This window comes from Anomaloglossus baeobatrachus, chromosome 6 (assembly GCF_048569485.1).
Source record: "Anomaloglossus baeobatrachus isolate aAnoBae1 chromosome 6, aAnoBae1.hap1, whole genome shotgun sequence".
Classification (NCBI taxonomy): Eukaryota; Metazoa; Chordata; class Amphibia; order Anura; family Aromobatidae; genus Anomaloglossus; species Anomaloglossus baeobatrachus.
In genome coordinates, this window is record NC_134358.1 from 504,150,124 (window position 1) to 504,177,466 (window position 27,343).

General features: G+C 41.3%; 1 protein-coding gene across 4 annotated transcripts in view; it reads left to right on the plus strand.

The window, feature by feature from the left end:
• Positions 1–26,013, plus strand: part of RNF32 (ring finger protein 32) — a 255,525-nt gene extending 229,512 nt beyond the window's left edge. For all 4 annotated transcript variants that reach the window (XM_075316749.1, XM_075316747.1, XM_075316746.1 and 1 more), the window contains exons 5-9: positions 412–444; positions 1,399–1,523; positions 2,321–2,429; positions 20,780–20,947; positions 25,736–26,013. In XM_075316749.1, coding sequence (XP_075172864.1) covers positions 412–444; positions 1,399–1,523; positions 2,321–2,429; positions 20,780–20,947; positions 25,736–25,957 — 657 coding nt within the window. In that variant the 3' untranslated portion in view covers positions 25,958–26,013. The remainder of the gene's footprint in view (positions 1–411; positions 445–1,398; positions 1,524–2,320; positions 2,430–20,779; positions 20,948–25,735) is intronic.
• The last annotated feature ends 1,330 nt before the right edge of the window (positions 26,014–27,343 follow it).

Sequence of the window (27,343 nt, forward strand, 5' to 3'; positions counted from 1 at the left end):
TTTGATTCCATGTCTTAAATAAAGTGGCACATGAATGTCATAGAAGGGTGTTCTCTGTTTGGGACAGAATTTTCACCCTTTCTATAAGATCTGCTCTGGCGGGCTCAGCGCATCAATGCATTATAGAAAAGCCCATTGAGGGGGAATGTGGGACTGGTTGTGGTTCTTCACAGCAATAACAGCTGAGCAAAACTGATCATGAGCTGCCTTCTTTTTGAAAAAGGGGTTCCTATTGGGAATACTACTAACTTATAACTCCGCCAGAAGGAAAAACAAGCATCAAGAATCTAAAACACACTGTGGGAATGCTCGCGGTCCGGTACGACTGTACTGTGTGAAGGTTATTGTATTGTAATTTTTGTTTTCCATGACATTTTACATTGATTTGTGTCTGTGCTGCTTGTTTTACAGGTTCTGCTTTCATGTTCTCACGTATTTCACAGAGTAAGTGGAATGTTTTACATGATGCGACATTTATGATATTTTACTGTACAGCTTAAAGGACAATAGAGACAACCATGGATTATACACTACAGTGACATTTCTAAACTATCTAGACCTTTGTGTAGTGGTTATCAGTAGTGGGAGTAAAGCCGGCCATACACATTACATAGCTGTCAACCAAACTATCGTTCACCTGATTACCCCATACACAGGAACGCTCGGCTGAGTGTTTCTGTGTTCTTCAAAAGAGCTTCTACCTGCCTGAAAAAAGGATCAGGTGCTTAAATTCCAACCACCTGATCCTTATGTCCCCCAACATCATCTGTCGTGAAGAGTTGGAAGGCCCCCTTACACATTACATAGCGGTCAATCAAAATATCGTTCACCTGATTCCCTCATACACAGGATCTCTCAACTGAGTACTTGTGTTCGTCAAGAAAGCTGCTGCTTATCTTCCAGTGACTCATCTCCCCTCCTAAAAAAAAAGGATCGGGGGCTGAAATTCCAACCACCCGATCCTTATGTCCCCCAACATCATCTGTCATGAAGAGTTGGGAGGCCACATTACACATTACATACCTGTTAACCACACTATCGTTCACCTGATTCCCTCATACACTGGAACACTCAGCTTGGCTGATTATTTCTGTGTTCATCAAGAGGGCTGCTGCCTGAATCATCTGGCAGGGACTTATCTCGCCGCGTAAAAAAAAAATCCAACCACCCGATCCTCCAACATCATCTGTTGGGAAGAATTGGAGGCCCCCATAAACATTGGGTGGTAAACCAAAACTGATGAAATTGATTGGTTTGGCTGACTTTCATCCAATGTGTCAGATGGGGCCTTTAATTGTAATTTTAGGCCTCCTTAGATGCTGTCTGGGAGTACATTGTAATACTCTTGAATAACTGAAAAAAGTACCATAATTTTAAAAATATAATATTTTTCTCCAGCTATGTTTGGAAGCATATGAGAAACTCACTGGAAGGAAAACCTGTCCGATGTGTAGAAGGAACCAGTATCAGACCAGAGTGATACATGATGCGGCTCAGCTGTTCAGAGCAAAATGTGCCACCCGGTAATGCTGTGTATTCTATTCACGTGTATTTTGTATAAATGCAATAATCAGATCATTGGGGCACAGATGCATTATACACCTTTATGATACTGATTGTTTGGGTCATGGTTCCTGTGGTTGAGTCTAGAATTGCAGTAGACGAGAAAATGAAGGGAGCTTTACACGTAACGACATCGCTAACAAGATGTCGTTGGGGTTACGGAATTCGTGACACACATCCGGCCTCGTTAGCGACGTCGTTGCGTGTAACACATACGAGCGACTGCTAACGATGTAAAATACTCACCAAATCGTTGACATGTCGTCCATTTCCCAAATATCGTTCCTTGTTCTGGACTCAGGTTGTTTGTCGTTTCTGAGGCAGCACACATCGTTACGTGTGACACCCCAGGAACGACGAACAACACACCGACGTCGTTAGGCAGGTAAGTATGTGTGACGGGTACTAGCAATATTGTGCTATTGGGCAGCGATTTGCCCGTGACGCACAAACGAAGGGGGCGGGTGCTTTTACAAGCGACATCACCAGCGTGTAAAGTAGCCTTTACTGTCATAATCTGGTTTTCTGAATCCCAAGACCCTTCAGGCTGGGAATTGTGGCTATAATACGGCAATGTGTTTGTATAAACCTTTCCTAAAAGGAGCAGAGCAGGAGCTTTTTGGGATATTCCTTGTTTTTCAGAATCTCAGGTTATAATAATGAACATAAAATGGAAGGAATATACATCTGTAATAATATTGTATCTTACCACTGTAACTTGTCTCTAAAGGATCAGGCTGTTCATTGTATTTCTCAGGATACAAGCTTGTTGGAGGGGATACATAGTGCGGAAATGGTACAAACATTTACGACAAACAAGACCTCCAAAAGACCCTAAGTTGCGGAAAAAGTACTTTGAGGAAAAGGTATATGTTAATTTTATGTTATAGGAAGTAGTACACTGTAATGTCACATCAGAATATATGAAGTCGTGGGTTATAAGGCCATGTGCCCACGGGACCTTGTTTCTGCGGATTTTGCCGCGGAAAACCTGCGGATTTTTCTGGATTTTCCAGATAAATCCACAGGTTTTAGCATGTACAGTCACTCCCCATGTTATCCTATGGGACATGGGGAGTGCTGTGTCCACGCTGCGGAAAGTGCGGCTGCCGACCATGCTGCGGATGTAGGTATTCGCATGTATAATTGCATGTCAATTATTCATGCGGAATTACCTGCGGATGTCCCGGCCCTCCGCTATGGAAATAAGAGGCCGGGACGTCCGCAGGTAAACAGCATGAATGTCCGCATGTTTCCCGCAGCTATTCCGCTGTAATCTAGCAGCTAAAAATAGCTGCGGACGCCGGCGGGCAGCTGCGGGAAACATACGCTTGTACCTGCGGATACATCCGCAGGTACGAGCGCCCGTGGGCACATAGCCTAAGGCGGGCTTTGCACGTTGCGACATCGCAAGCCGATGCTGCGATGTCGCACGCGATAGTCCCTGCCCCTGTCGCAGGTACGATATCTTGTGATAGCTGGCGTAGCGAAAATTATCACTACACCAGCTTCACACGTACTTACCTGCCCTGCGACCATCGCTCTGGCCGGCGACCCGCCTCCTTCCTAAGGGGGCGGGTCGTGCGGCGTCATAGCGATGTCACACGGCAGGCGGCCAATAGCGGCGGAGGAGCGGAGATGAGCAGGATGTAAACATCCTGCCCACCTCCTTCCTTCCGCATAGCCGCCGGCGGCAGGTAAGCTGATGTTCCTCGCTCCTGCGGCATTACACACAGCGATGTGTGCAGCCGCAGGAGCGAGGAACTACATCGTACCTGTTGCTGCAGCATAATTATGAAAAAGTCGGAGCCTGCAACGATGATACGATAACGACGCTTTTGCGCTCGTTAATCGTATCACCTAGCATTTACACACTACGATCTCGAAAGTGACGCCGGATGTGCGTCAATTTCGATTTGACCCCACCGACATCGCATGTGCATCACATGCCTGCCAGCTCCGGAAAATCCTGACAGCGCACGCAATGTGAGGATTCACAAAAGCCCCAAGGCTGGACAACCCATTTAAAGGGTTTTTGTCACCTAAACTGAGAGCAACATAACGTAAGGGCAGAGATCTAGATTCCAGCAGTGTGTCACTTACTGGGCTGTTTAGTGTAGTGTAGTGTTTACTGTTTATCAGCAGTAGATTATCATTAGCGGACCACTTGGCGTGCTGCATGTAGTCCAGCATTTTCATGAGCTCTGTATAACTGCTAGATCTGCAACAGAGAAAACATTGATTTTATCAAAATGACAGAAAACAGCTTAGTAAGTGACACATCGCTGGAATCAGGGTCTCTGTCCCTACATTATGCTTCTTTCAGATGGGGGAGCAAAAACCTGGTGACAGATTCCCTTGAAATGCTATGTATAATTTTGCATTATTTTTTTTGTTTTATTGTTCATTTGCTTCCTAAAAATAAACATATGCAGCTTTCTAAATTTGTCTTCATTAAACAATCTAGTACCATTTTGCCTCTGCAGAATGTTTGTAAGTCTCTTAGGCTATGTGTCCACGGGAGAATGTATCTGCGGATTTTTCTGCATCAAAATCCGCAGCTTTCCCGCAAAATCCGCAGGTGCGGATTTGCCACGGATTTGATGCGGATTTTGCGTTTTTTTTTTTTTTTTCAATTTTAAAGGCAAAATCCGGATGAAAATCCGCAACAATAATTGACATGCTGCAGATTTTTCCGCACGATTTCCGCTGCGGAAAAATCCACAGCGTGGACACAGCATTTCCAAAATGCCATAGAAATGGCTGGGGAGTAGCTGTGCTGCAGATTTTCGGAAAATCCGCGGCTTTTCCGCGAGAAATCCGCTGCAAAATCCGCGCATTTTCCGCAGCGTGGGGACATAGCCTTATATAGCTGAATGACCTACAAAAGACATAGAAATCAATCAGAGCTCTCTCTTCTCTCCCCATCTTTTCTATCAGTATTAGAAATAGCATCAGGAGTGGGTGGTAAAGAGATATTAAGACAGGTGAGAGGGGAAAGTATCTGCAGTCTCTGGGAGGGTAAAGAAGCAGGCTGGAGCTAAGGAGGAAAGCACATAAAGAGGGAATAATCAAAGTATTGGATCTGTGAATATAAGAGCAATGAAAACAGGTAGACTGGGTTCACACAGAGCACAATTCCAGCCTATATTACTTGAAGAGACATTCCCACAAAAGATCACACTGCCACCTGCATATAAGTGGTTTGAACATGAATACATGTAAGACTGAATATTCTAAGCCCTACTATTCACCATTTATTTTATATGTTTGGGAACACTCTAATACACATTTGCAAATGTAAAACTATTTGGTTATTGTAGCAGCACTGCTGCCATTAGGGTATATTCTGGCAGCCTGTGTTCTCTGAATGGGCCGATCTGGGAACCTGTCACAATGTGTTCTTCAGTAAAAGCTAAAATGACCAGTGACTGTAATCTGCTGGCGGTACTGGAAAGGTTACTGCAGGGAATTACAATTTTCTGTTATTGCTTTTTACCAAAATTGCTCATTTTCTCAAGCTATTAATATATATATATATATATATATATATATATATACACACACATATATATATATATATATATATATATATATATATATATATATATACACACACACACACACACAGTTCCTTGCAAAAGTATTCAGCCCCCTTGAACTGATCAACCTTTTCCCACATTTCAGGCTTCAAACATAAAGATAAAAATGTTAATGTTATGGTGAAGAATCAACAACAAATGGGACACAATTGTGAAGGTGAATGATATTTATGGCTTATTTTAAACATTTGTAAAAAAACAAATAACTAAAAATTGGGGCGTGCAATATTATTTAGCCCCTTTAAGTTAATACTTTGTAGAGCCACCTTTTGCTGCGATTACAGCTGCAGTCGCTTGGGGTATGTGTCTATCAGTTTTGCACATCGAGAAACTGAAATTCTTGCCCATTCTTCCTTTGCAAATAGCTGGAGCTGAGTAAGGTTGGATGGAGAGTGTTTGTGAACAGCAGTTTTCAGCTCTTTCCACAGATTCTCGATTGGATTCAGGTCTGGACTGTGATTTGGCCATTCTAACACCTGGATACGTTTATTTGTGAACCATTCCATTGTAGATTTTGCTTTATGTTGGGCTCATTGTTTTATTGGAAGACAAATCTACGTCCCAGTCTCAGGTCTTTTGCAGACTCCAACAGGTTTTCTTCAAGAATGGTCCTGTATTTGGCTCCATCCATCTTTTCATCAATTTTAACCATCTTCCCTGTCCCTGCTGAAGAAAAGCAGGCCCAAACCATGATGCTGCCACCACCATGTTTAACAGTGAGGATGGTGTGTTCAGGGTGATGAGCTGTGTTGCTTTTACGCCAAACATATCATTTGGTATTGTGCCCAAAAAGTTCAATTTTGGTTTCATCTGACCAGAGCACCTTCTTCCACATGTTTGGTGTGTCTCCCAGGTGGCTTGTGGCAATCTTTAAACAACACTTTTTATGGATATCTTTGAGAAATGGCTTTCTCCTTGCCACTCTTCCATAAAGGCCAGATTTGTGCAGTGTACGACTGATTGTTGTCTTATGGACAGACTCTCCCACCTCAGCTGCAGATCTCTGCAGTTCATCCAGAGTGATCATGGGCCTCTTGGCTGCATCTCTGATCAGTCTTCTCCTTGTTTGGGATGAAAGTTTGGAAGGACGACCGGGTCTTGGTAGCTTTGCAGTGGTATGATACTCCTTCCCTTTCAATATGATCGCTTGCACAATGCTCCTTAGGATGTGTAAAGTTTTGGAAATATTTTTGTATCTAAATCCGGCTTTAAACTTCTCCACAACAGTATCATGGACCTGCCTGTTGTGTTCCTTGGTCTTCATGATGCGATCTGCACTTTAAACAGAACACTGAGACTATCACAGAGCAGGTACATTTATACGGAGACTTGGATACACACAGGTGGCTTATATTTATCATCATCAGTTTAGGACAACATTGGATCATTCAGAGATCCTCAATGAACTTCTGGAGTGAGTTTGCTGCACTGAAAGTAAAGGGGCCGAATAATATTGCACACCCCAATTTTCAGTTTTCTATTTTTACGAAAGTTTAACATAAGCAATACATTTCGTTTTACTTTACAATTGTGTCCCACTTGTAGATTCTTCAACAAAAAATTAAAATGTTTCATCTTTATATTTGAAGCCTTAAATGTGTGAAAAGGTTGAAAAAAATCAAGGGGGCACTGTATATATATACAGTTAGGTCCAGAAATATTTGGACAGTGACACAATTTTCGCGAGTTGGGCTCTGCATGCCACCACATTGGATTTGAAATGAAATCTCTACAACAGAATTCAAGTGCAGATTGTAACGTTTAATTTGAAGGTTTGAACAAAAATATCTGATATAAATTGTAGGAATTGTACACATTTCTTTACAAACACTCCACATTTTAGGAGGTCAAAAGTAATTGGACAAATAAACCAAACCCAAACAAAATATTTTTATTTTCAATATTTTGTTGCGAATCCTTTGGAGGCAATCACTGCCTTAAGTCTGGAACCCATGGACATCACCAAACGCTGGGTTTCCTCCTTCTTAATGCTTTGCCAGGCCTTTACAGCCGCAGCCTTCAGGTCTTGCTTGTTTGTGGGTCTTTCCGTCTTAAGTCTGGATTTGAGCAAGTGAAATGCATGCTCAATTGGGTTAAGATCTGGTGATTGACTTGGCCATTGCAGAATGTTCCACTTTTTTGCACTCATGAACTCCTTGGGTAGCTTTGGCTATATGCTTGGGGTCATTGTCCATCTGTACTATGAAGCGCCGTCCGATCAACTTTGCGGCATTTGGCTGAATCTGGGCTGAAAGTATATCCCGGTACACTTCAGAATTCATCCGGCTACTCTTGTCTGCTGTTATGTCATCAATAAACACAAGTGACCCAGTGCCATTGAAAGCCATGCATGCCCATGCCATCACGTTGCCTCCACCATGTTTTACAGAGGATGTGGTGTGCCTTGGATCATGTGCCGTTCCCTTTCTTCTCCAAACTTTTTTCTTCCCATCATTCTGGTACAGGTTGATCTTGGTCTCATCTGTCCATAGAATACTTTTCCAGAACTGAGCTAGCTTCATGAGGTGTTTTTCAGCAAATTTAACTCTGGCCTGTCTATTTTTGGAATTGATGAATGGTTTGCATCTAGATGTGAACCCTTTGTATTTACTTTCATGGAGTCTTCTCTTTACTGTTGACTTAGAGACAGATACACCTACTTCACTGAGTGTGTTCTGGCCTTCAGTTGATGTTGTGAACGGGTTCTTCTTCACCAAAGAAAGTATGCGGCGATCATCCACCACTGTTGTCATCCGTGGACGCCCAGGCCTTTTTGAGTTCCCAAGCTCACCAGTCAATTCCTTTTTTCTCAGAATGTACCCGACTGTTGATTTTGCTACTCCAAGCATGTCTGCTATCTCTCTGATGGATTTTTTCTTTTTTTTCAGCCTCAGGATGTTCTGCTTCACCTCAATTGAGAGTTCCTTAGACCGCATGTTGTCTGGTCACAGCAACAGCTTCCAAATGCAAAACCACACACCTGTAATCAACCCCAGACCTTCTAACTACTTCATTGATTACAGGTTAACGAGGGAGACGCCTTCAGAGTTAATTGCAGCCCTTAGAGTCCCTTGTCCAATTACTTTTGGTCCCTTGAAAAAGAGGAGGCTATGCATTACAGAGCTATGATTCCTAAACCCTTTCTCCGATTTGGATGTGAAAACTCTCATATTGCAGCTGGGAGTGTGCACTTTCAGCCCATATTATATATATAATTGTATTTCTGAACATGTTTTTGTAAACAGCTAAAATAACAAAAATTGTGTCACTGTCCAAATATTTCTGGCCCTGACTGTATATATATATATATATATATATATATATATATATATATATATGATATCCGTATATATATGATATATATATATATATGTGTATATATAAAAATAAAATGGAGAATTATTTTGTGATCTCGCCATATTCTTGGTCAGATAGTTACCATTAGAGAGAATTTGAGCCCAATACCATTATGTAGGGATACGTCTTCCACATGTATCGGTTTTTGAAAAGGAAAACAAAACTGGAATTCCAGTAGGCAGTGATCAGAGTATAGTTAGTGGCCCAATGGCTGTGCTTTTTGTACTGCAATGATTTTGATTTAGAAAAATTTAGATTTTATCCCATCCATTGCAAATTAAGGTCATATGGAAGTCCCTACATAATGGTTGCAAACAGTGCCAGAAGTATCCCATTGACATGGGGTATGGTTTTCGCAAAAAAAAAAAAATATACTATTCATTTGAAGATTGTATTTCTAAGTAATAATTGCATATTTTAGAGGTTAAGTGTATGTATTCAAAGTTTTTGGTCTACAGAAAAACATGTTGCAAAAAAAGAAATTTGCAAAAAAGTGGCATGCCTTTGTTATCCCACTTCCTGTTTGAAGAAGAATGTACTATTACATCCTACGTTGGGTCCTCATGCATAAAGTGGGCTCAGCACTTTAAAGCAGATGCCAGCTGTGTTACACAGCCAACATCTACGTGTAACAGCAGTGAACCGAGCTGTTGCTTACTGTGTACCCAATTATATGCTGCTGTCAACCCAAATTATTTTCTTCTAACCAAGCCTCTGGCTTGAGGACTAAGGTGACAGCTTCAGCAGGCACCAGATCCCATCACTCCCTACCCACAATGTGATTGTATTGTGCCGATGGGTTGTGATGGTAGACAGGAGGTGCCATCTTAATCCTGTGAAGCCAAGCCTCTGGCTGGGCTTCATAGAAGAGTGACATTTTGACTATACACTGTAATTCAATACTATTAGTGTTAAATGAGCACAGGTTTAAGTCGCCTAAGGATGTTAAAAAAAATAATAAAGTAAAAAAAAAATAATTCATCACTCTTCTTTACCTCTTTAAAAATAAAAAAAATATATATAATATATTAAAAGTATAAAATAAAAAAAAAAATATGTTTGGTATTGCCATGTTCATAAAAGTCTGACTAATCAAAATATAAAGTTAATTAACCTGCATGGTAAACGCTGTAAAGAGAAAAAAATGTTTTCCGATTACCACACCTCTCTAAAAAAATATCTCCTAAAAAGCAATCAACACTTGTATGCACATCAAACTGGTATCAATAAAAGTGCCAGCCTGTCATACAAAAGATCAAGCCTTCACAGAGCTTCATTAACGGAAAAATTTAAACAAACAAGTATCAGAAATCAGTGACAACAAACCAAAATATTTTTTACAAGTCAATTTTTTTTTCACCATATAAATATTAAAAAAAAGTAAAATTGAAAACCCATACAAGTTTGGCATCACCATAACTGCACTAACCTGAAGAATTCTGTTTCCAGATTATGTTTACAGCACAGTGAACACAGTAAAAACAAAATCCAAAAAAGAATGGCGGAATTGCAGTTTTTACACCATTTTACTGCACTTGGATTTTTTTTTTATTTTTCAGTACATTATACGGTAAAATAAATGGCGTCATTCAAAACCACAACTCATCCCGCAAAGAAACAGTCATCAAACGGCTATAGACTAAAATAAGTAATGGCTTTTGGGAAAAGGGGGAGGAAAAAACTGAAAGTGCAAAAATGAGCATTGGCTGCGGCGAGAAGGGAGTAAAGTGGGTTGTCTCTACATTTGTTATGTGCACACGGTGCGTTTTTTTGAAGAACATTTTTAAATCTGCACCAAAATTTGCATGCCTGTCCTGAAGCCAGCAAAGTGTATGATATTTCTGAAGTGCTGTGCACACGTTGCTTTTTTTTTTCCTTGTAGATTTGGTGCAGGAAAAATCTGCAGCATGTCAATTGTTGGGGTGTTTTTTTCCTGCGTTTTTTTAGCCCTTCCAGCCATTGACTTAAAGTGAACCTGTCAGGTGCAATATCCACCCAGAATCACGAGCAGTTCTGGGTGCATATTGCTAAACCCTGCCTAACCGTCCCTGTATACACTAGCATAGATAAAAAATAAAAATAAATAAATATTTTTATATAGCGCTAACATATTCCGCAGCGCTTTACATACATCAGGAACACTGTCCCCATTGGAGCTCACAATCTAAATTCCCTATCTGTATGTCTTTGGAGTGTTGGAGGAAACCGGAGAACCCGGAGGAAACCCACGCAAACATGGGGAGAACATACAAACTCCTTGCAGATGTTGTCCTTGGTGGGACTAGAACCCAGGACCCCAGCACTGCAAGACTGCAGTGCTAACCACTGAGCCACCATGTTGCCCGATAAAGAGATCTTTAGAAAAGATATTTCTAAAAATCCTCTATGATATACTAATGAGTGCAGGGATTAGTCGCAAGGGCGTTACTTCTCTTGGCTAGTCGGCCCACATAGCATGTCGATCTCACAGCTCTCTGCTGCCACCGCGCCCGACATTGGATTTCTTGGCCTTCCAGTCATGCGTACTATGAAGCCAGGTGTATGCGTCTCGGCTTCAAACTGGTGTAGTGCGCATGACCGGAAGACCGGGGACATTCTGATCTTGTGCACTGAGCCGAAAACCAGCGGTGGCAACAGAGGTGAGAGCATCCATGCCTATGACGCTGCACATTCATTAGCATGTTAGCACACCCCAGTGGTCTTGCTTACATGCTAAGGAGGCTGACTAGCCAAGGGAACTAATGGACTTGGGACTAGTCATTAGCACATTATAAAGAATCTTTAGACATACTTTTTCTAAAGATCTCTTTATAATAATAATAATCTTTGTTTATATAGCGCCAACATATTCCACAGCGCTTTACAGTTCAGGAGGATCATATACAAACAAGTAACAGTTATAGAAGATACAATATTTAGAGGGAAAAAAAGACAACCCTGCTCATGAAAGCTTACAATCTACAATGAGATGGAGTATGCTAGTGTATACAGGGACAGTTAGGCAGGGATTAGTAATATGCACCCAGAACTGCCCGTGGTCCTGGGTGCTTATTGCACATGACAGGTTCCCTTTAAAAAAAACAAATGGAAAAAACGCACCAAAATCGAATGTTTTTTTGGTGCATTTTACTGCCAGAAGGTGCTGATTTCATGCAGAAAGTTTCTGCAGCATGTGGACATACCCATCACATACAACTGATACAATATACACAAACCCCCCCATTAAATCGCAGTTTATGGCTTTGGTTTGATTATTAGGACCCTTTTAATTAAGTAGGAGGTAACGATTAGACCTAGAGCAATGCAATATATCATCAGAAGCCATAAAAACATTCTGTCCTAAATGTTATTTCCTAGTTGCCACATAGGGATAAGTTTTTCGTTCCTGAGCGGGGAATACTGGAGGTGAATCCTAGTCCTACTGGTTTCTGGGTTCCCGTGATTGTGTCCAGGACATGAACTGAGAATGATGTGTTTATTACACGTCTGACAGAGCCACAGTAGTTTTACTAAGATCTAAGAGTCCCTAAAAGGTCACAGCAACTATCTCATTTATGTCAATATCCACAATCTGTGTGTACAGAAAGCAAACTGCTCCCCAGAATGTAGCCGGTGCAGTTGCACGCCGCTTTGATCCCTACCTATAAACCGTGCTTGCATAAGCCATTTAATTGAAGGAGCTCATTTTACGGGGGCTAGTAAATCTTTTTCATATGCATTACATTATCTGGCGCAGGATTTAATGCCGGCCCTGCTCTTTATAAGGAGCTAGTTTGGCTGTGAAATAAGGTGGAAGGCTGTAGGAATCGTCTCTCCTGCTTTTGAGATTTCCCCCAAATGTTTTCGTTTTAATCTCGCCAAACACTGGGCCACTTACTTATTGGTTTGAGCAGGACAGGGCAAACATTCTGCTCCGAGCAGGGCGATATTAACCCCACAATGTCTTATCACTCGCTCATTGATGTGCAGTAAATTCCAGGCTTTTTCATTTTTACTTTTTTTTTTCTCTCTCAAAGATTGCAATAAGTCAACACATTAGTAAGCAATTTGCTGACATTAAGATGGATTACTTGAAAAAAAAAGAAAAAAAAAAAAGACTCCTCCGGAGTGCAGAGAGTTCACCGGGGCGTTCTCCCGAGTCTTTTTTTTTATCTTTGTATATACTTTTTCCAGACAGTTGTATTCTGCTAATTTCAGCATTGTGGATCTGTTAACACATCTTTGTTGCCTTGTTGGCCGCACGGAGTATAAAAACCAGTTACAGGTGATTTCTTCTTTGTTGCATTTTTGTGTATTTTGTGCTTTTTAATGGTGGAGATTTAAGTATTGGCACGGGAGCATTTAACCTTTCTTGTGCCTTTTGGACTCAATATGCACTTTTCATCACTTCAGATGGAAAAATGATTTTAAGAAATTAATTTTCCCATGATAGTGTGTAGAGCTACATTACACATTAATTACAAGGGTAGTGTTGTAAACTCCAAATGAATATTTAATTCCTAATTTAAAAAAATGAACACATCATCCCCAAAATGTAAATGGTCCCTGAATTTTGAGACAACTTAACCCAGTTTACAGAAAACAAGATTGTTTGCAGCACTTCCGGTAGAGTCCTCTCTCAAAGGTGTAGGGACGCAAATCAGGTCCAAAAGGAACCATGTGGCATCTATACAGTCATATGAAACCGTTTGGGCACCCCTATTAATGTTAACCTTTTTTCTTTAGAACAATTTGGGTTTTTGCAACAGCTATTTCAGTTTCATATATCTAATAACTGATGGACTGAGTAATATTTCTGGATTGAAATGAGGTTTATTGTACTAACAGAAAATGTGCAATCCGCATTTAAACAAAATTTGACCGGTGCAAAAGTGTGGGCATATACCCTACATATTTTGTAGATCCTCCTTTTGCAAAAATAACAGCCTTTAGTCGCTTCCTGTAGCTTTTAATGAGTTCCTGGATCCTGGATGAAGGTATATTTGACCATTACGGTTTACAAAACAATTCCAGTTCAGTTAAGTTTGATGGTTGCCGAGCATGGACAGCACGCTTCAAATCATCCCACAGATTTTCAATGATATTCAGGTCTGGGGACTGGGATGGCCATTCCAGAACATTGTAATTGTTCCTCTGCATGAATGCCTGAGTAGATTTGGAGCGGTGTTTTGCATCATTGTCTTGCTGAAATATCCATCCCCTGTGTTACTTCAACTTCGTCACTGATTCTTGCACATTATTGTCAAGAATCTGCTGATACTGAGTTGAATCCATGCGACCCTCAACTTTAACAAGATTCCCGGTGCCGGCATTGGCCACACAGCCCCAAAGCATGATGGAACTTCCACCAAATTTTACTGTGGGTAGCAAGTGCTTTTCTTGGAATGCCGTGTTTTTTTGCCTCCATGCATAACGCCTTTTTGTATGACCATACAACTCAATCTTTGTTTCATCAGTCCACAGGACCTTCTTCCAAAATGTAAGTGGCTTGTCCAAATGTGCTTTTGCATACCTCAGGCGACTCTGTTTGTGGCAAGCTTGCAGAAACGGCTTCTTTCGCATCACTCTCCCATACAGCTTCTCCTTGTGCAACGTGCGCTGTATTGTTGACCGATGCACATTGACACCATCTGCAGCAAGATGATGCTACAGGTCTTTGGAGGTGGTCTGTGGATTGTCCTTGACTGTTCTCACCATTCTTCTTCTCTGCTTTTATGATATTTTTCTTGGCCTGCCACTTCTGGGCTTAACAAGGACTGTACCTGTGTTCTTCCATTTCCTTACTATGTTCCTCACAGTGGAAACTGACAGTTTAAATCTCTGAGACAACTTTTTGTATCCTTCCCCTGAACAACTATGTTGAATAATCTTTGTTTTCAGATCATTTCAGAGTTGTTTTGAGGAGCCCATGGTGCCACTCTTCATAGGAGATTCAAATAGGAGAACAACTTGCAAGTGGCCACCTTAAATACCTTTTCTCATGATTGGATACACCTGCCTATGAAGTTCAAAGCTCAATGAGGTTACAAAACCAATTTAGTGCTTTAGTAAGTCAGTAAAAAGTAGTTAGGAGTGTTCAAATCAAGAAATTGATAAGGGTGCCCATACTTTTGCACTGGTCAAACTTTGTTTAAATGCGCATTGCACATTTTCTGTTAGTACAATAAACCTAATTTCAATCCAGAAATATTACTCAGTCCATCAGTTATTAGATATATGAAACTGAAATAGCTGTTGCAAAAACCCAAATTGTTATAAAGAGAAATGGTTAACATTAATAGGGGTGCCCAAACTTTTTCATGACTGTAGTATATCCAAAGTGACGGACAGCATCCAACGGGTGTATTTCATATCTTTATTCTGTCAAAACGTAAGCAATGTTTCACCCCTCAAACGAGCTTTTTCATATGTTTGAAAAAGCCTGTTTGTGGGGTGAAACGTTGCATACGTTTTGACAACTTGACCCCGTTTCTCTAATTTTTAACAATAAATATCAATCTGCAAATAACTTTATTTAAAATCCCCCCACAGAAAAAAAACCCACTCCAAACTACCAGTCACTAAGCGCCTCTCTTATGTCTAACTTGGTGTTTGTTGTCAACTGTTGTTCGACTCTACCGGAGTTCACGGTGGGTCTTTGTCCTTCTGTAGAAATGCATATCTGCATACTAGAGAGGAGGCAGACATTCAGATCAGGGCAGGCAACAAATTGGGCAGTAGCAGAAAATGCATGCTGGGGTCTAAGACAAAGTTCCTGTACCTATAGTGCTGTAAAAATGCTTATGAAGAACCGCCCACTAGTAAAGAGTGGATGGTAAGTTATAGGGTATAGGAATCAGGACAGTTCTTGAACATATTGTACTGGCATGTGCACCAAAAGTAGCTTTAACCTGGTGTAGGGGATAAAGACCACAAAGACAGGTTTCATGCTTCCATTGCTTGTTCCAATCTATGGTAATGCTGTTGTAAATCCTATGGAGGTCACAGAAGAAAGGGGTTTCCTACTAAAAATTATTATTAGCTTGTTGGCTAGTGCAGTACTGACCACTGCACTTCCATATGGATAGTCACCATGTGCTCTTTCACAATATGCCAGACATTTTCCCATCTGTTACGTGACCTAGACTTTCCTCTGCCATCAATGCTGCAGACCACCAGTCCCTTGCGCCATAGCGGAGACCACAAATCTAGTGGTTGGCACGACTCATGATAATATAAGACATTGTACAATGTCCATAGTGCTGCTCTTTCTTTACTTCTTATGGTCCTTGTGTTAGGCGCTTGCACTGTGAATTTCAGATATACAGTGTCGATGTGGTATCGATTCGTATTGAATTGATGATTCCCTACAACTTTGTAATTCACTTTTTTTCTCTATCTCGTTCCGTTTTCGAGATAAAAATGATAACTCCGTTGTTTTCCACCAGGTGGCGCTATAGGTGGTTTAATTGCGTAGCGCATGGCTACTTTACTATACCTAGACACCACTTCTATGCCTATAGCTGCCGCCGTTCTCAAGCTAATGGCGGTGGACAGAATATGGGTGGACACAATGTAGCTGCCCTTATTCCTTTTTGGTTAGGTATTAGGTTTATTGTTGAAAGCAGCCATGGTGGAGCAGGTGTACTTCAGGAGGAGGAGGGCTTGCAGGAACTTGACAGTACAAGGACCCCAACACTTTCGAGATGTGTGTCTTTCCATCAGGATGCGGGGTTGTGTAGACTCGCAGCATCTCAGCAGCACATCAGTTTCCAGAAATTGACCTCATTATGAATGGTTTGGTCTGCCATCAGAAGCTCCCCAGGTTGTGATGCCAGAATGGGGTTCAGGCAGGGTACAGCTCCTGAGGTTTCTCAGTATTCAACACTTTTTCAAGCTGAGACGTAAAACCAATGTACAAAGAAAATGGTCACAACCTCTTCATACATTTCCAGGAGACATAACAGAGAAACAGTTAAATGCAGAGCTCTAAGACAATAATATAATAATATTTACATACATTGGCAACACAGTCCCCATTGGGGCTCAGAATCTAAATTAACTATCCACACGGGGAGAACATACAAACTTCTTGCAGATGTTGTCCTTGGTGAGACCCATTGCTGCAATGCTAACCTCTGAGCCACCATACCGCCCATAAAGATGTTATTTCATAACAGATACAAGTATTTATTAAAACAGACATGTCAGGTCCTCTATTTTTAATATTATACCACACTGATTCACTGTTTTCATTCAAAGTATGTTACAATGTAAGTTTCTATTTACCGGCAGCAATCACAGATTGGGAAAATGGTATTGAATTAAAACAAAGATATATAAGTAAGTGGTGGACCCCTGACAAAGCATAAATTATACCACCCATTTACATTAATGGAGAAGTACCTTGATCCAAGCATAGACTGCAATATCTGGATCGGCTGAGGGTCTCCGGACCTGAACTCAACAGCCTTATAGGGGGGGTTTGATTCTGTTGACTTTGGATCAGGAGATCCCCAGCCGATCTGGATGGGCGAAACACATCACATGTTTGTGGATTATGTTTAAGCTGCTTTACTTAATCATCGGGTGATTGTGGGATGATTAATATAGGGCTGGTGGTCCAGAGCGATGTTCCTACAAAGCCGATTATTTATTTACAAGGACTTTTACAATCCGCATGTTATCTATTTTGTTTTTAGGGATGCTGCACTTAATTGACCAGGTCTATTCTGCATTGAAATGTTTATGACTGACATTGGCATAAAAGTGGATTTTAAATGTAAATAATATTTCATCACCAGCCATATTTCTAGCCCTATAGAAAGAGCCCCGTGGAGCCCCCGTCCCCTGGTGTTGTGGTTAATCAGTGAGCAGACACACCTTTATCCCTATTCTTCTGGATGACATATACTACAAGTGTAGGGTTGTGGATATGTTTAGCTTCAGTCACAAAGGGATTTTTAGCAGAGATAAATTAGAGGCTGGATATGAAAGGCCTACGTGACTGCTTAATTGGTTTACATTACTACGTCAATTTATAAAAGCTGTCCAGATCTGTCTTCTTTCTTCATAGGAACACAATGCCGGAGCTATAGGCTGCTTGCCGTAATGAGCGCAGCAATTCTCTGCTAAGCAAACACTTCTCTGAGCCCTATGACTACTCGTTGCAGCTAATGGAAAGTTTCTATCATTGCTATCTTGACTTTGCTGAAGTTTCGCCTCTTTTTAAGCTGACATATTTTGTGAAGTTCCGACCAGAATGTCAGGTTAATTAATTTCCTATAAGGAAATGTTTTCTGTGTGATGAAAAATGTATATTCAGAAAAAAGTAATAATTGATGTTGCTTTCAAAGGATGTAGGAATGATTTATGTGTTGTCTGCCGGGATTATATTGTCACCTCTTTGTAGTAGAAGGAGTCTGGAGAGCAGTAAGGCCTTTGTGTTGGTCGTAAGACATGATGTATGGTGGTCAGAATGTCAAAACTTTCCACACGTCACTTTCGCTTTTGCCCTGGTTCAGACCCTACCTTTGAAAGGGATCAAAAGCTTCTTCCCCACTGGAAAAATAAAGCCACAGTCTTTGCCCAGTGGGCACATGGCCTCTCGAAGAGCCTGCCATCATTCAGAGTCTTGCCCCTAGAGTGCCAACCACAGTGATGCTCCCATACAGATGACCACAGCTGTGATCTATGGCCCATTCTGTACTTCCTTCCTGCAACAGTCTTCCAATCCCAACCTTTCTGCATGGAGTGAAGAGTTTGGAATGGAAGACAATGAGGGTTATGTAATGCCCCAACATCAACGTACAGCTCGGGGATGAATTAAAAAGCTGATTACAAGCTGGATTTTGTTGAACAAATGTTAATGCCTAGTACAACAAATGCTATTATTTTTGAAGGGCTAATTCATATCAAAGAATTCTGTCCATGGTTTTTCTGGATAGATCTTGTACCTATGATAGTCTATGGGGGCTGATCACAAATCAATGTATTTTTGCCGATCAAGGGGTCTATATAAAATCATAGAGACCTGTCTCGTTTTGATCTGAGTCTCAAGGCTATGGGCAGTGAAAAATTCGGACGGCAATCGGATTCCATTTTTCATGGACACTTTGATAAGAGAAACTTGAGAAACCTCCAGTTAATTTTTTTTCATCCAAGAAAAACTGATGAATTTCTTCCCAAACTCTGATGGTAAAAACGGACAGTGACCTTTGTACTGTTTTTTTTCCCCATTCAAGAAAAATTACGGATGTCTGAATGATACCTTTAGGGGTACTTTACACGCTCCGACATCGCTAGCATCGGCTAGCGATGTCCAGCACGATAGTACCCGCTCCCGTCGCACATGCGATATGTGGTGATTGCTGCCATAGTGCACTACGGCAGCGTCACACGCACATACCTGCTCGGCGATATCGCTGTGACTGCTGAACAATCCCTCCTTCAAGGGGGAGGTGCGTTCGGTGTCACAGCTACGTCACCGTGGCGTCACTAATTTGCCGGCCAATAGGGGCGGAGATGAGCGGGACATAACATCCCGCCCACCTTCTCCCTTCCGCATTGCCTTCGGGACACAGGTTTGTCGCTCCTGAGGGTTTACACACAGCGATGTGTGGAGCTGCAGGAGCGACAAACAACATCGTACCTGCGGTCGATCCGACATTATGGAAATGAATAACGTTACACAGATCAGCGAGATTGTACGCTTCTGTGCTCATTCATTGTTCCATCTAGGATTTACACATTGCAATGTCGCTACCGGTGCCAGATATGCGTTACTAACGACGTGACCCCGACGATATAGTGGTAGCGATGTCGCAACATGTAAAGTACCCCTAAGTCTTCTATCCATCCCTTTCTTCTTACAAATAATGGCCATGATTCGCTTTGTACACTCTTAATAAATTGTGCACCTGTTTACATTAGAAAGGTAGGATGTAGCCATTTTTGTGTGCTAGGTATCTCAATTTTGAGAATGTGTTTTCATAGCAGTAATGCCTGTCTATATTCCCATATTCATTGTTCCACATATCTTAGCACTACAGAGTGCAGCCGTCTCCTTTTTGTTACTATGTTTCATGTTCAGTTTGCACCTGTTTACATTGGAAAGGTAGGATTTGCCATCAGTCTTATTCTTAAGGTCCCGTTACACGCTACGATTTATCTGACGATATGTTGTTGGGGTCACGGTTTCCGTGACGCACTTCCGTCATCGTTAGCGACGTCGTTGTGTGTGATACCTTCGTGCGACTCCGAACGATCGCAAATAAGGTGAAAATCGTTGATTGTTGACACGTCGTTCAGTTTCAAAATATTGTTCGTCGTTTGGAACACAGCAGACATATTGCTACGTTTGACACCCTGCCAACGACGAACAACATCCACACGACCGCCTTGGTCAAACAATATATCGCAGAACGATGTAGCGTCGTTTGTGAGATGTGTACGTGTGACCGCTACAAAACAACCTATGAACGATCTCGGCAAATCGTAACAACGATCTAGGTGTTTCACATCGCTAACAATATCGCTGCGTGTAACGGGGCCTTTAGATTACAGGGTTATGCCTTCTGATTGAGCACTCCTGCTCTTTAGCCTCAGGCGATTTTAATTCTCCATTTGCAGGTTCCTATCGGCCCTTAAATTGTAGGGTTTTTTTAACCCAAGAAGAGGCATTAGTTTGGTAGGGACCCAACAAAAAAAGGTCGCGTTGGCTGTTGGGCTCACAGAAAACTGGCCATTTTTCTATGCTAAGTATCTAAATTTTTGTATGTTTTTCATAGCAGTATTGCATGTCTATATTCCCATATTCATTGTTACACATCTTAGCACTATAGAGTGCAACTGTCTCTTTTTTGTTACTAAGTCTTAATGAAGGGAGCACTGGAGTAAGATTCACAAAATTCGTTAAGAGGTGTGCATCTCTTAATAAATTTGGCACATTTCACATCCACCTCTGCCAGAAGTTTTACTTTGTCTAGGTGCTGTAGAATATTTGTAGCATAATTTATACCCCTATTGTGCAAATTATGAATGTGTTAGGTGGGCTTGGCCGAGCCCCACCTGCTTTCCAAAAGGCTGGCGGCACTGGCCAGGACTAGTGTGAAGACATCATTTAAAGCAGTTTTACTCTTGGTGTCTGTTAAATCGGAGCCACTGTCTGCAAACAGAACAAAATGTATAAGTCGGAGTTTTTTAAATCATTTGTGTTTTATTTTAGTTTAGTAAAATATTTTCTTACTTTTATAAGTTATTTATTTTTTACATCTTAGTTCTCAGAAATCTCAGATCGACTGGTAAGATGCTGTAACTCCGATATTGAAGGACTATTCAGTGAGATCGATCAGGCTATTGCCTTTAGTCACAATATTTTCCATCAGTTGGAACAAAAGTGTAACCCAGAATTTGGTGATGCAGACTGGGAAAAAATACAGCTACAGGTGAGCTCTATCTATATGTATCTTCATAACCTTCTTTACTTTATATATAGCTACAAAAATCAAATAAGTCAGCTCACTCTTCCACTCTCTTAGTTGGACTCCTTGGAAAGGCCTAGGTCTGGGCTAAATTGTCAACACAAAGAAACCAAAAGGATCTGGGGATGAAGGAGAACCAAAAAATGTGGATAAAAGCTGTCAGCTTTAATGTATCCAAAACTAAAAACAGATGCTGGTCGCTATGTCTTAGTTATGGTCATAACCATAACTAAGTCATAACCACCAGCAACGCTGAAACGCGTTGGTTTTAAGAGGGGCACCAAAACATGTTTGTAGTTTTCTTACATCAATGTATGGACGCAGTTTTTACTTTTGGATACATTGAAGGGAACCTGTCAGGTGCAATATACACCCAGAGCCATGAGCAGTTCTAGGTGCATATTGCGAATCCCTGCCTAACCATCCCTGTATACACTAGCATAGATAAAGGGACCTTTATAAAAAAAGTATTTCTAAATATCCTTTATGATATGCAGGGACTAGTCACAAGGGCGTTAGTTCCGCTGCTCTTTCCGCCCTCTTAGCCTGTTAGCACACCCACCGGGGTGTGCTAACAAGCTATTCAATGCCCATCGCCCAGCATAATCAGCGGTGATCCACGTACCTGTGTCCACAGTCACCGCCTCAGACACCAGGCAGTGCTCAGAATCACAAGTCCTGGTACATCCGGTCATGCGCACTAGACCTCTCTGAAGACAGGACACGTGCACCCGGCTTCATAGTGTGGATGACCGTAAGTGCGGTGGCTTCTGATCATGTGCATTTCTCGGCATATGATGTGGTGATAACACACAGGTACACGTGTTACCGCTGATGATGCTGGGCGATGGGCATTGAATAGCACGTTAGCACGCCCACAGAGGTGGAACTAACAGCCTTGCGACTAGTGCCTGTGCTCATTAGCATATCATAAAGGCTCTTTAGAAATATTTTTTCTAAAGGTCTCTTTATGTATGCTACTAGATGATGCTGGGACAGTGAGGTAGGGATTAGCAATATGCACCCAGAACTGCTTTGTGGCTTATCCATACAATTTGGTTCTCCTTCATCACTGGATTCTTTTGGTTTCCTTACTTTACATATAACATACACTCAGAGTAAGGGTACGGTTCCACTTGGTTTTGCTCAGATGAGTGAAGTCTGATAAAACATAGGATTGCTCTCACTCTAGTGCAAAACTATGGGGCAGTGTCCATCTGTGATTGATTTCTCATGTATAGCAGCATGCAGAATGAATTGCAGCAATCCGATTTTGGCAGCGAGTCTCTGCTCATGCACCCCCATACAAGTCTATGGGAGCATGTGAAACATCGCACTGCACTCGCATGTCATTCGACTTCAGTGCGATGTGCAGAGAGACTGGCCAGGGAGGAGATGGGGAGAAAGTGCTCCCTCCCTCTTCTCCGCAGCGGTGACCCAATCGCAAGATCACATCACAGTCACATGACCCTCGGCTGACGCTCGCAGCAGAGGGTCATCAGCATATCGCTTCCCATGCTCTCACATTGGAAGCTATACACAGGTGGAACCATACCCTAAAAAGGACACTTGGATGTGCACTTACTCAATAAATGGGTTGTAAGACGTTCAAAAAGACAAGTTAGTTTATGGGTCATTCCATGTCAAGTTGACCAGTGGTCCCCACTCGACCTTCTCCGATTTTGCTGAAAATTTATAAGGATGTACATGTATGTTTGAAAAGAGGTTCTGTAAATTTTTAGGGCCAGATCTCAAATACATTGGGCACTGTTGACCTTTCACTGGAGGTCCCACCAAGCCTGCGGCTTCAGCTAAGAGGATTTTGCAAACTTTGGCATATAGCCATTAGAGTTCTATACTGGCTATGATGCTGAAATTTGGCATACTAGCTCAACTTTTGCTGCTAAACACGATAAAATTTTTACCAGCTATGACAAAACAATATTTCGGCCGCAATTTTGTGTCAAAGTAGCTTGTAAAACGCCTCGCATAAAATTTATGCCTAACTTTGCCCATATATAACTCAAGACCAAAAACCAATAGTAACTGGTGCTTTGCCCTGTACACCAAACATCTACATGACTTTGACCGTGATATTGCAGCAATGCAAAGTATATGTATTTGTGGAAATATTCACACCCACATATGATGAAAAACTTAAAAAAACGAATTTTACCTATTTTTAGGTCAAATTTCTCAAAAAGGGTACCCCTAAAATATATTAATTCTGATATCATTAGAAAGAGCACATTTTTCTCTACAAGGATCATTGTGGTTTTTTTTTGGAGTCTCTCAGTTTAAGAAAAGAAAAATGCCACTGAACATGGTGTTATTTATTAATACGCAATGAATGGTAACTGCACTACTCAAACCCTTGCGTTAGGGAATTGGTTGTGGTATAACCACCATGGACTAAGAATTGGTCTTATAATCCTATTAAGAATTGTAATAATGCTGTCTTTCGAGAATTGGCAGCCCCATCGCCTAGGAGCCATGGCCGATAGCCGTGCAAGGCCAGCCGCAGGCGGTCTCTATCGCAGGTTCCGAAGCCTGAGGGTGGGTGTCTTTGCCTAGGATCCCAAGCCTAATATTGGGTATCTTTTGTTGATTCCCAAGCCATAATGTTCAGTCTAAGTGGTCTGGAATTGTTGCTTCAGCGATGGATCTGCAGCCCAGTACAAAAATGTCAAAATTTTTCTCAACTTGTGCCACCACAATGCTGATTTCAATATCAGCGCTTAATGGAATTTTTTTGGTCCCAGTCATGGAAAGTCGCCCTGTGATGGGATTGGAGGGACAGCAAAGAGGTTGGCAGCTCGTGCCAGTCTTCAACGCCCAACTGAAAACCAAATACTGACCCCGGTGGATTTATTCAACTTTTGCAACGAGCAACTGCATGGAATCAAGTTTTTTTTTGTTCCAAAAGAAAAAAAATTTAACGAAATACTGGCAGTTCAAGAGGAAAGGTTCAAAGATGGACATACAATTGCTGGAACAACAGAAAATCACCAGTTTGTGCCAATTGATGACAAAAAGATTCGCCTTTCAAGGGTGTGAAATGTCCCATCATCTTTCATTGCCCATGTAGATAGATTTGTCAGATCAGAAATGCCTTTTGTGCCAATTGCAAACCTCCAGCCAGGGCAATACATTGCCTGCATTTACGATAGGAACTGGTGGATTGGAAATATTTCTGAAATTTCAGTCGACGACCATGATGCATTAATAAATTTTATGCATCCTCATGGAGCAGCTAGCTTCTTTCACTGGCCTGTGAGAAATGATACATGCTGGATTCCCGAGCAGTCGATCATTGCAATAATTCCAGCACCAGCTGCAACACCAATGGGCCGACAATACAGCTTCTCTGAACCCATTATGTTGCAAATTCAGCAACAATTCCAGACCACTTACTTAGACTGAACATTATGGCTTGGGAACCAATAAAAGATACCCAATATTAGGCTTGGGATCCTAGGCAAAGACACCCACCCTCAGGCTTCGGAACCTGCGATAAAGAGACCGCCCGCGGCTGGCCTTGCACGGCTATCGGCCATGGCTCCTAGGCGATGGGGCTGCCAATTCTCGAAAGACAGCATTATTACAATTCTTAATAGGATTATAAGACCAATTCTTAGGGAATTGGTTGTGGTATAACCACCATGGACCAATGCAAGGGTTTGAGTAGTGCAGTTACCATTCATTGCGTATTAACAAATAACACCATGTTCAGTGGCATTTTTCTTTTCTTAAACTGAGAGACTCCAAAAAAACCCCCAATGATCCTTGTAGAGAAAAATGTGCTCTTTCTTTCTGATCTTCAGAATTAATATATTTTAGGGGTACCCTTTTTGAGAAATTTGACCTAAAAATAGGTAACATTCGTTTTTTTAAAGTTTGTCATCATATGTGGGTGTGAATATTTCCACAAATACATATGCTTTGACCGTGATATTGCAGCAATGCAAAGTCATGAAGATGTTTGGTGTACAGGGCAAAGCACCAGTTACTATTGGTTTTTGGTCTTGAGTTATATATGGCAAAGTTAGGCATAAATTTTGTGACATGTTTTACAAGCTACTTTGACACAAAATTGCGGCCGAAATATTGTTTTGTCATAGCCGGTAATAGTTTTATCGTGTTTAGCAGCGAAAGTTGAGCTAGTATGCCAAATTTCAGCATCATAGCTAGTATAGAACTCTATTGGCTATGTGCCAAAGTTTGCAAAATCCTCTTAGCTGAAGCCGCAGGCTTGGTGGACCCTCCAGTGAAAGGTCAACAGTGCCCAATATATTTGAGATCTGGCCCTAAAAATTTACAGAACCTCTTTTTCAAACATACATGTACATCCTTATAAATTTTCAGCAAAACCGGAGAAGGTTGAGTGGGGACGATTTTTAAAACTGGTCCACTTGATGTGGAATGACCCTTATTTCTTGTCTCCAGAAATGTGTCACCCTTATTCTCTGGCTGTGTCTGGTATTTCAGCTCAGCTCCATTCAAGGTAAAGGGAGTGGGATGCATTACCAGACATTGTGCTTGAGAAGAGCAGCACTTTTTATGGGCAGATTTTTCTAATACAGTAAATACTTAAATGCCACCCTCTAGTTATGGCATACTGACAAGTAAGACCAAACTAAGAAAAATGTGCGTTATTGCAGTATAATGATTATACTTTGTGTTTTTTTTCCCCATTTCAATCATGTGACTGTAAGAGTATTTGTTATACCCTGTGCATGTGTTTTCACCTAGGCTGTTCGGCAGGAAATATTGGACTGTCCCATATGTATTATGCCGCTGAGTCCAAATACTGAAGAACAACAAGGTCCCTCCATCCGTCCAACTGTCCTCCTGTCTTGCTCCCATGTGTTTCACCATGCTTGTCTTCAGGCGTTTGAAGAGTTTTCCCTGGGTGAACGTCTTGTTTGCCCTTTGTGTCGTTCTCCATACCAAAAGAAAATTTTCTCTTGCTAATACTTAACATGAAAGTGACACGAGGATGTTCTCTCTCTACGTTGGTAAAATAAACATTGACTATTTTGTTGATGAATTTTAAATAAATTAATGTAGCGGAGACCAGAGAATGTATTCTACACTTTTACAATTGAGTAGGAATGTATGCATTCATCACAACTTTAAAGTGGTTGTCCCCAAGAGAAGACATTTTTCCGTCAACCATATTTGATAGTGTAACTCATCTCTAATCAGACTTTTCCTATCCTGGACAGCCCCTGTAAGACCTCATCCAGACATGTCCAACCCATCATTTTCTCAGATAGAACACATTCCCATTATAACCTATGGTGCTGTTCACATGTCTTTGTTCTTTCACAGACTATGTCCATGCAGAATTCACAGAGACATGTCCAATTTTTACTGGCAACATGGATGAAAAGTACCAATAGCAGTCTATGGCTCCATGATCAAAATCACGGCACAGAGGGTCATATGTGTCTTTAACACGTCAGTGTAAAACGTGTGTGCTTTTCACCGACGTGTGAAAGAGGCCTGAAAAAGACATTTCACGAACACACCCAAAGACATTTATGCCATATCTTTGGGATTATAAACATCTGATAGATGTTGGGCCTGCATCTTCTCAAAAATAAAGGGCCCCATATCTCCCGCTAATGCAGCCAGTGGACAAGTGGCTATGCATATGTGGTTGTACTCTATAGACTTCAATGAAGGTTCTAGATACAGCGGAGTAAGAAATTAGTGACCGAAATACATTTCTAGTGGCAGCTTAACACTAGAAGTCCGAGCTGCATAGGGTTCCAATGGTAGAAATGTTAAATGACCCCTCTCTGGGACTTCTAGTGTTAAAGGGAGTTTACCAGCACAAATAATCACAGGTGCTCAGAGCAACTTTATTGTGGTCAAACTGATCAGTGCACCTTCCCACCTACTTGTTTTCCATCCATCTCCACCCTTTAGTTCCTGTAAGGCCAGAGCTATCAATTATCAATAAATAGAAGTGGATAGATGGAGAACAAGTAGGTGAGAAAGTGCACAGAACCGTTTGGCCACACAGAGGGTGCACCGAGCACCTATGCTTGGTTTGAACAGTCATTTTTTCTGGACAAACTCCATTTTAGCTAACGTGAACAAATTAGATTGTCAACTGGTCCAACTAAACTTTTAAGTATAAAACTACGCATATGTTTTGGCTGGACCATTCCAATAATATGTGGCTGAATGACACGTCTCTAGACAGGGTGACATTGTAATCCTACTTTCATATCTTTATTATGTGCCGACCTCTAATGTTTCTCCAAAAATAAGATAGGGTCTTAACCCATCTTTTGGAGCAAAAAATGATAGACTTATTATCAGGGGATGTCTTTTTTCCATGAACAA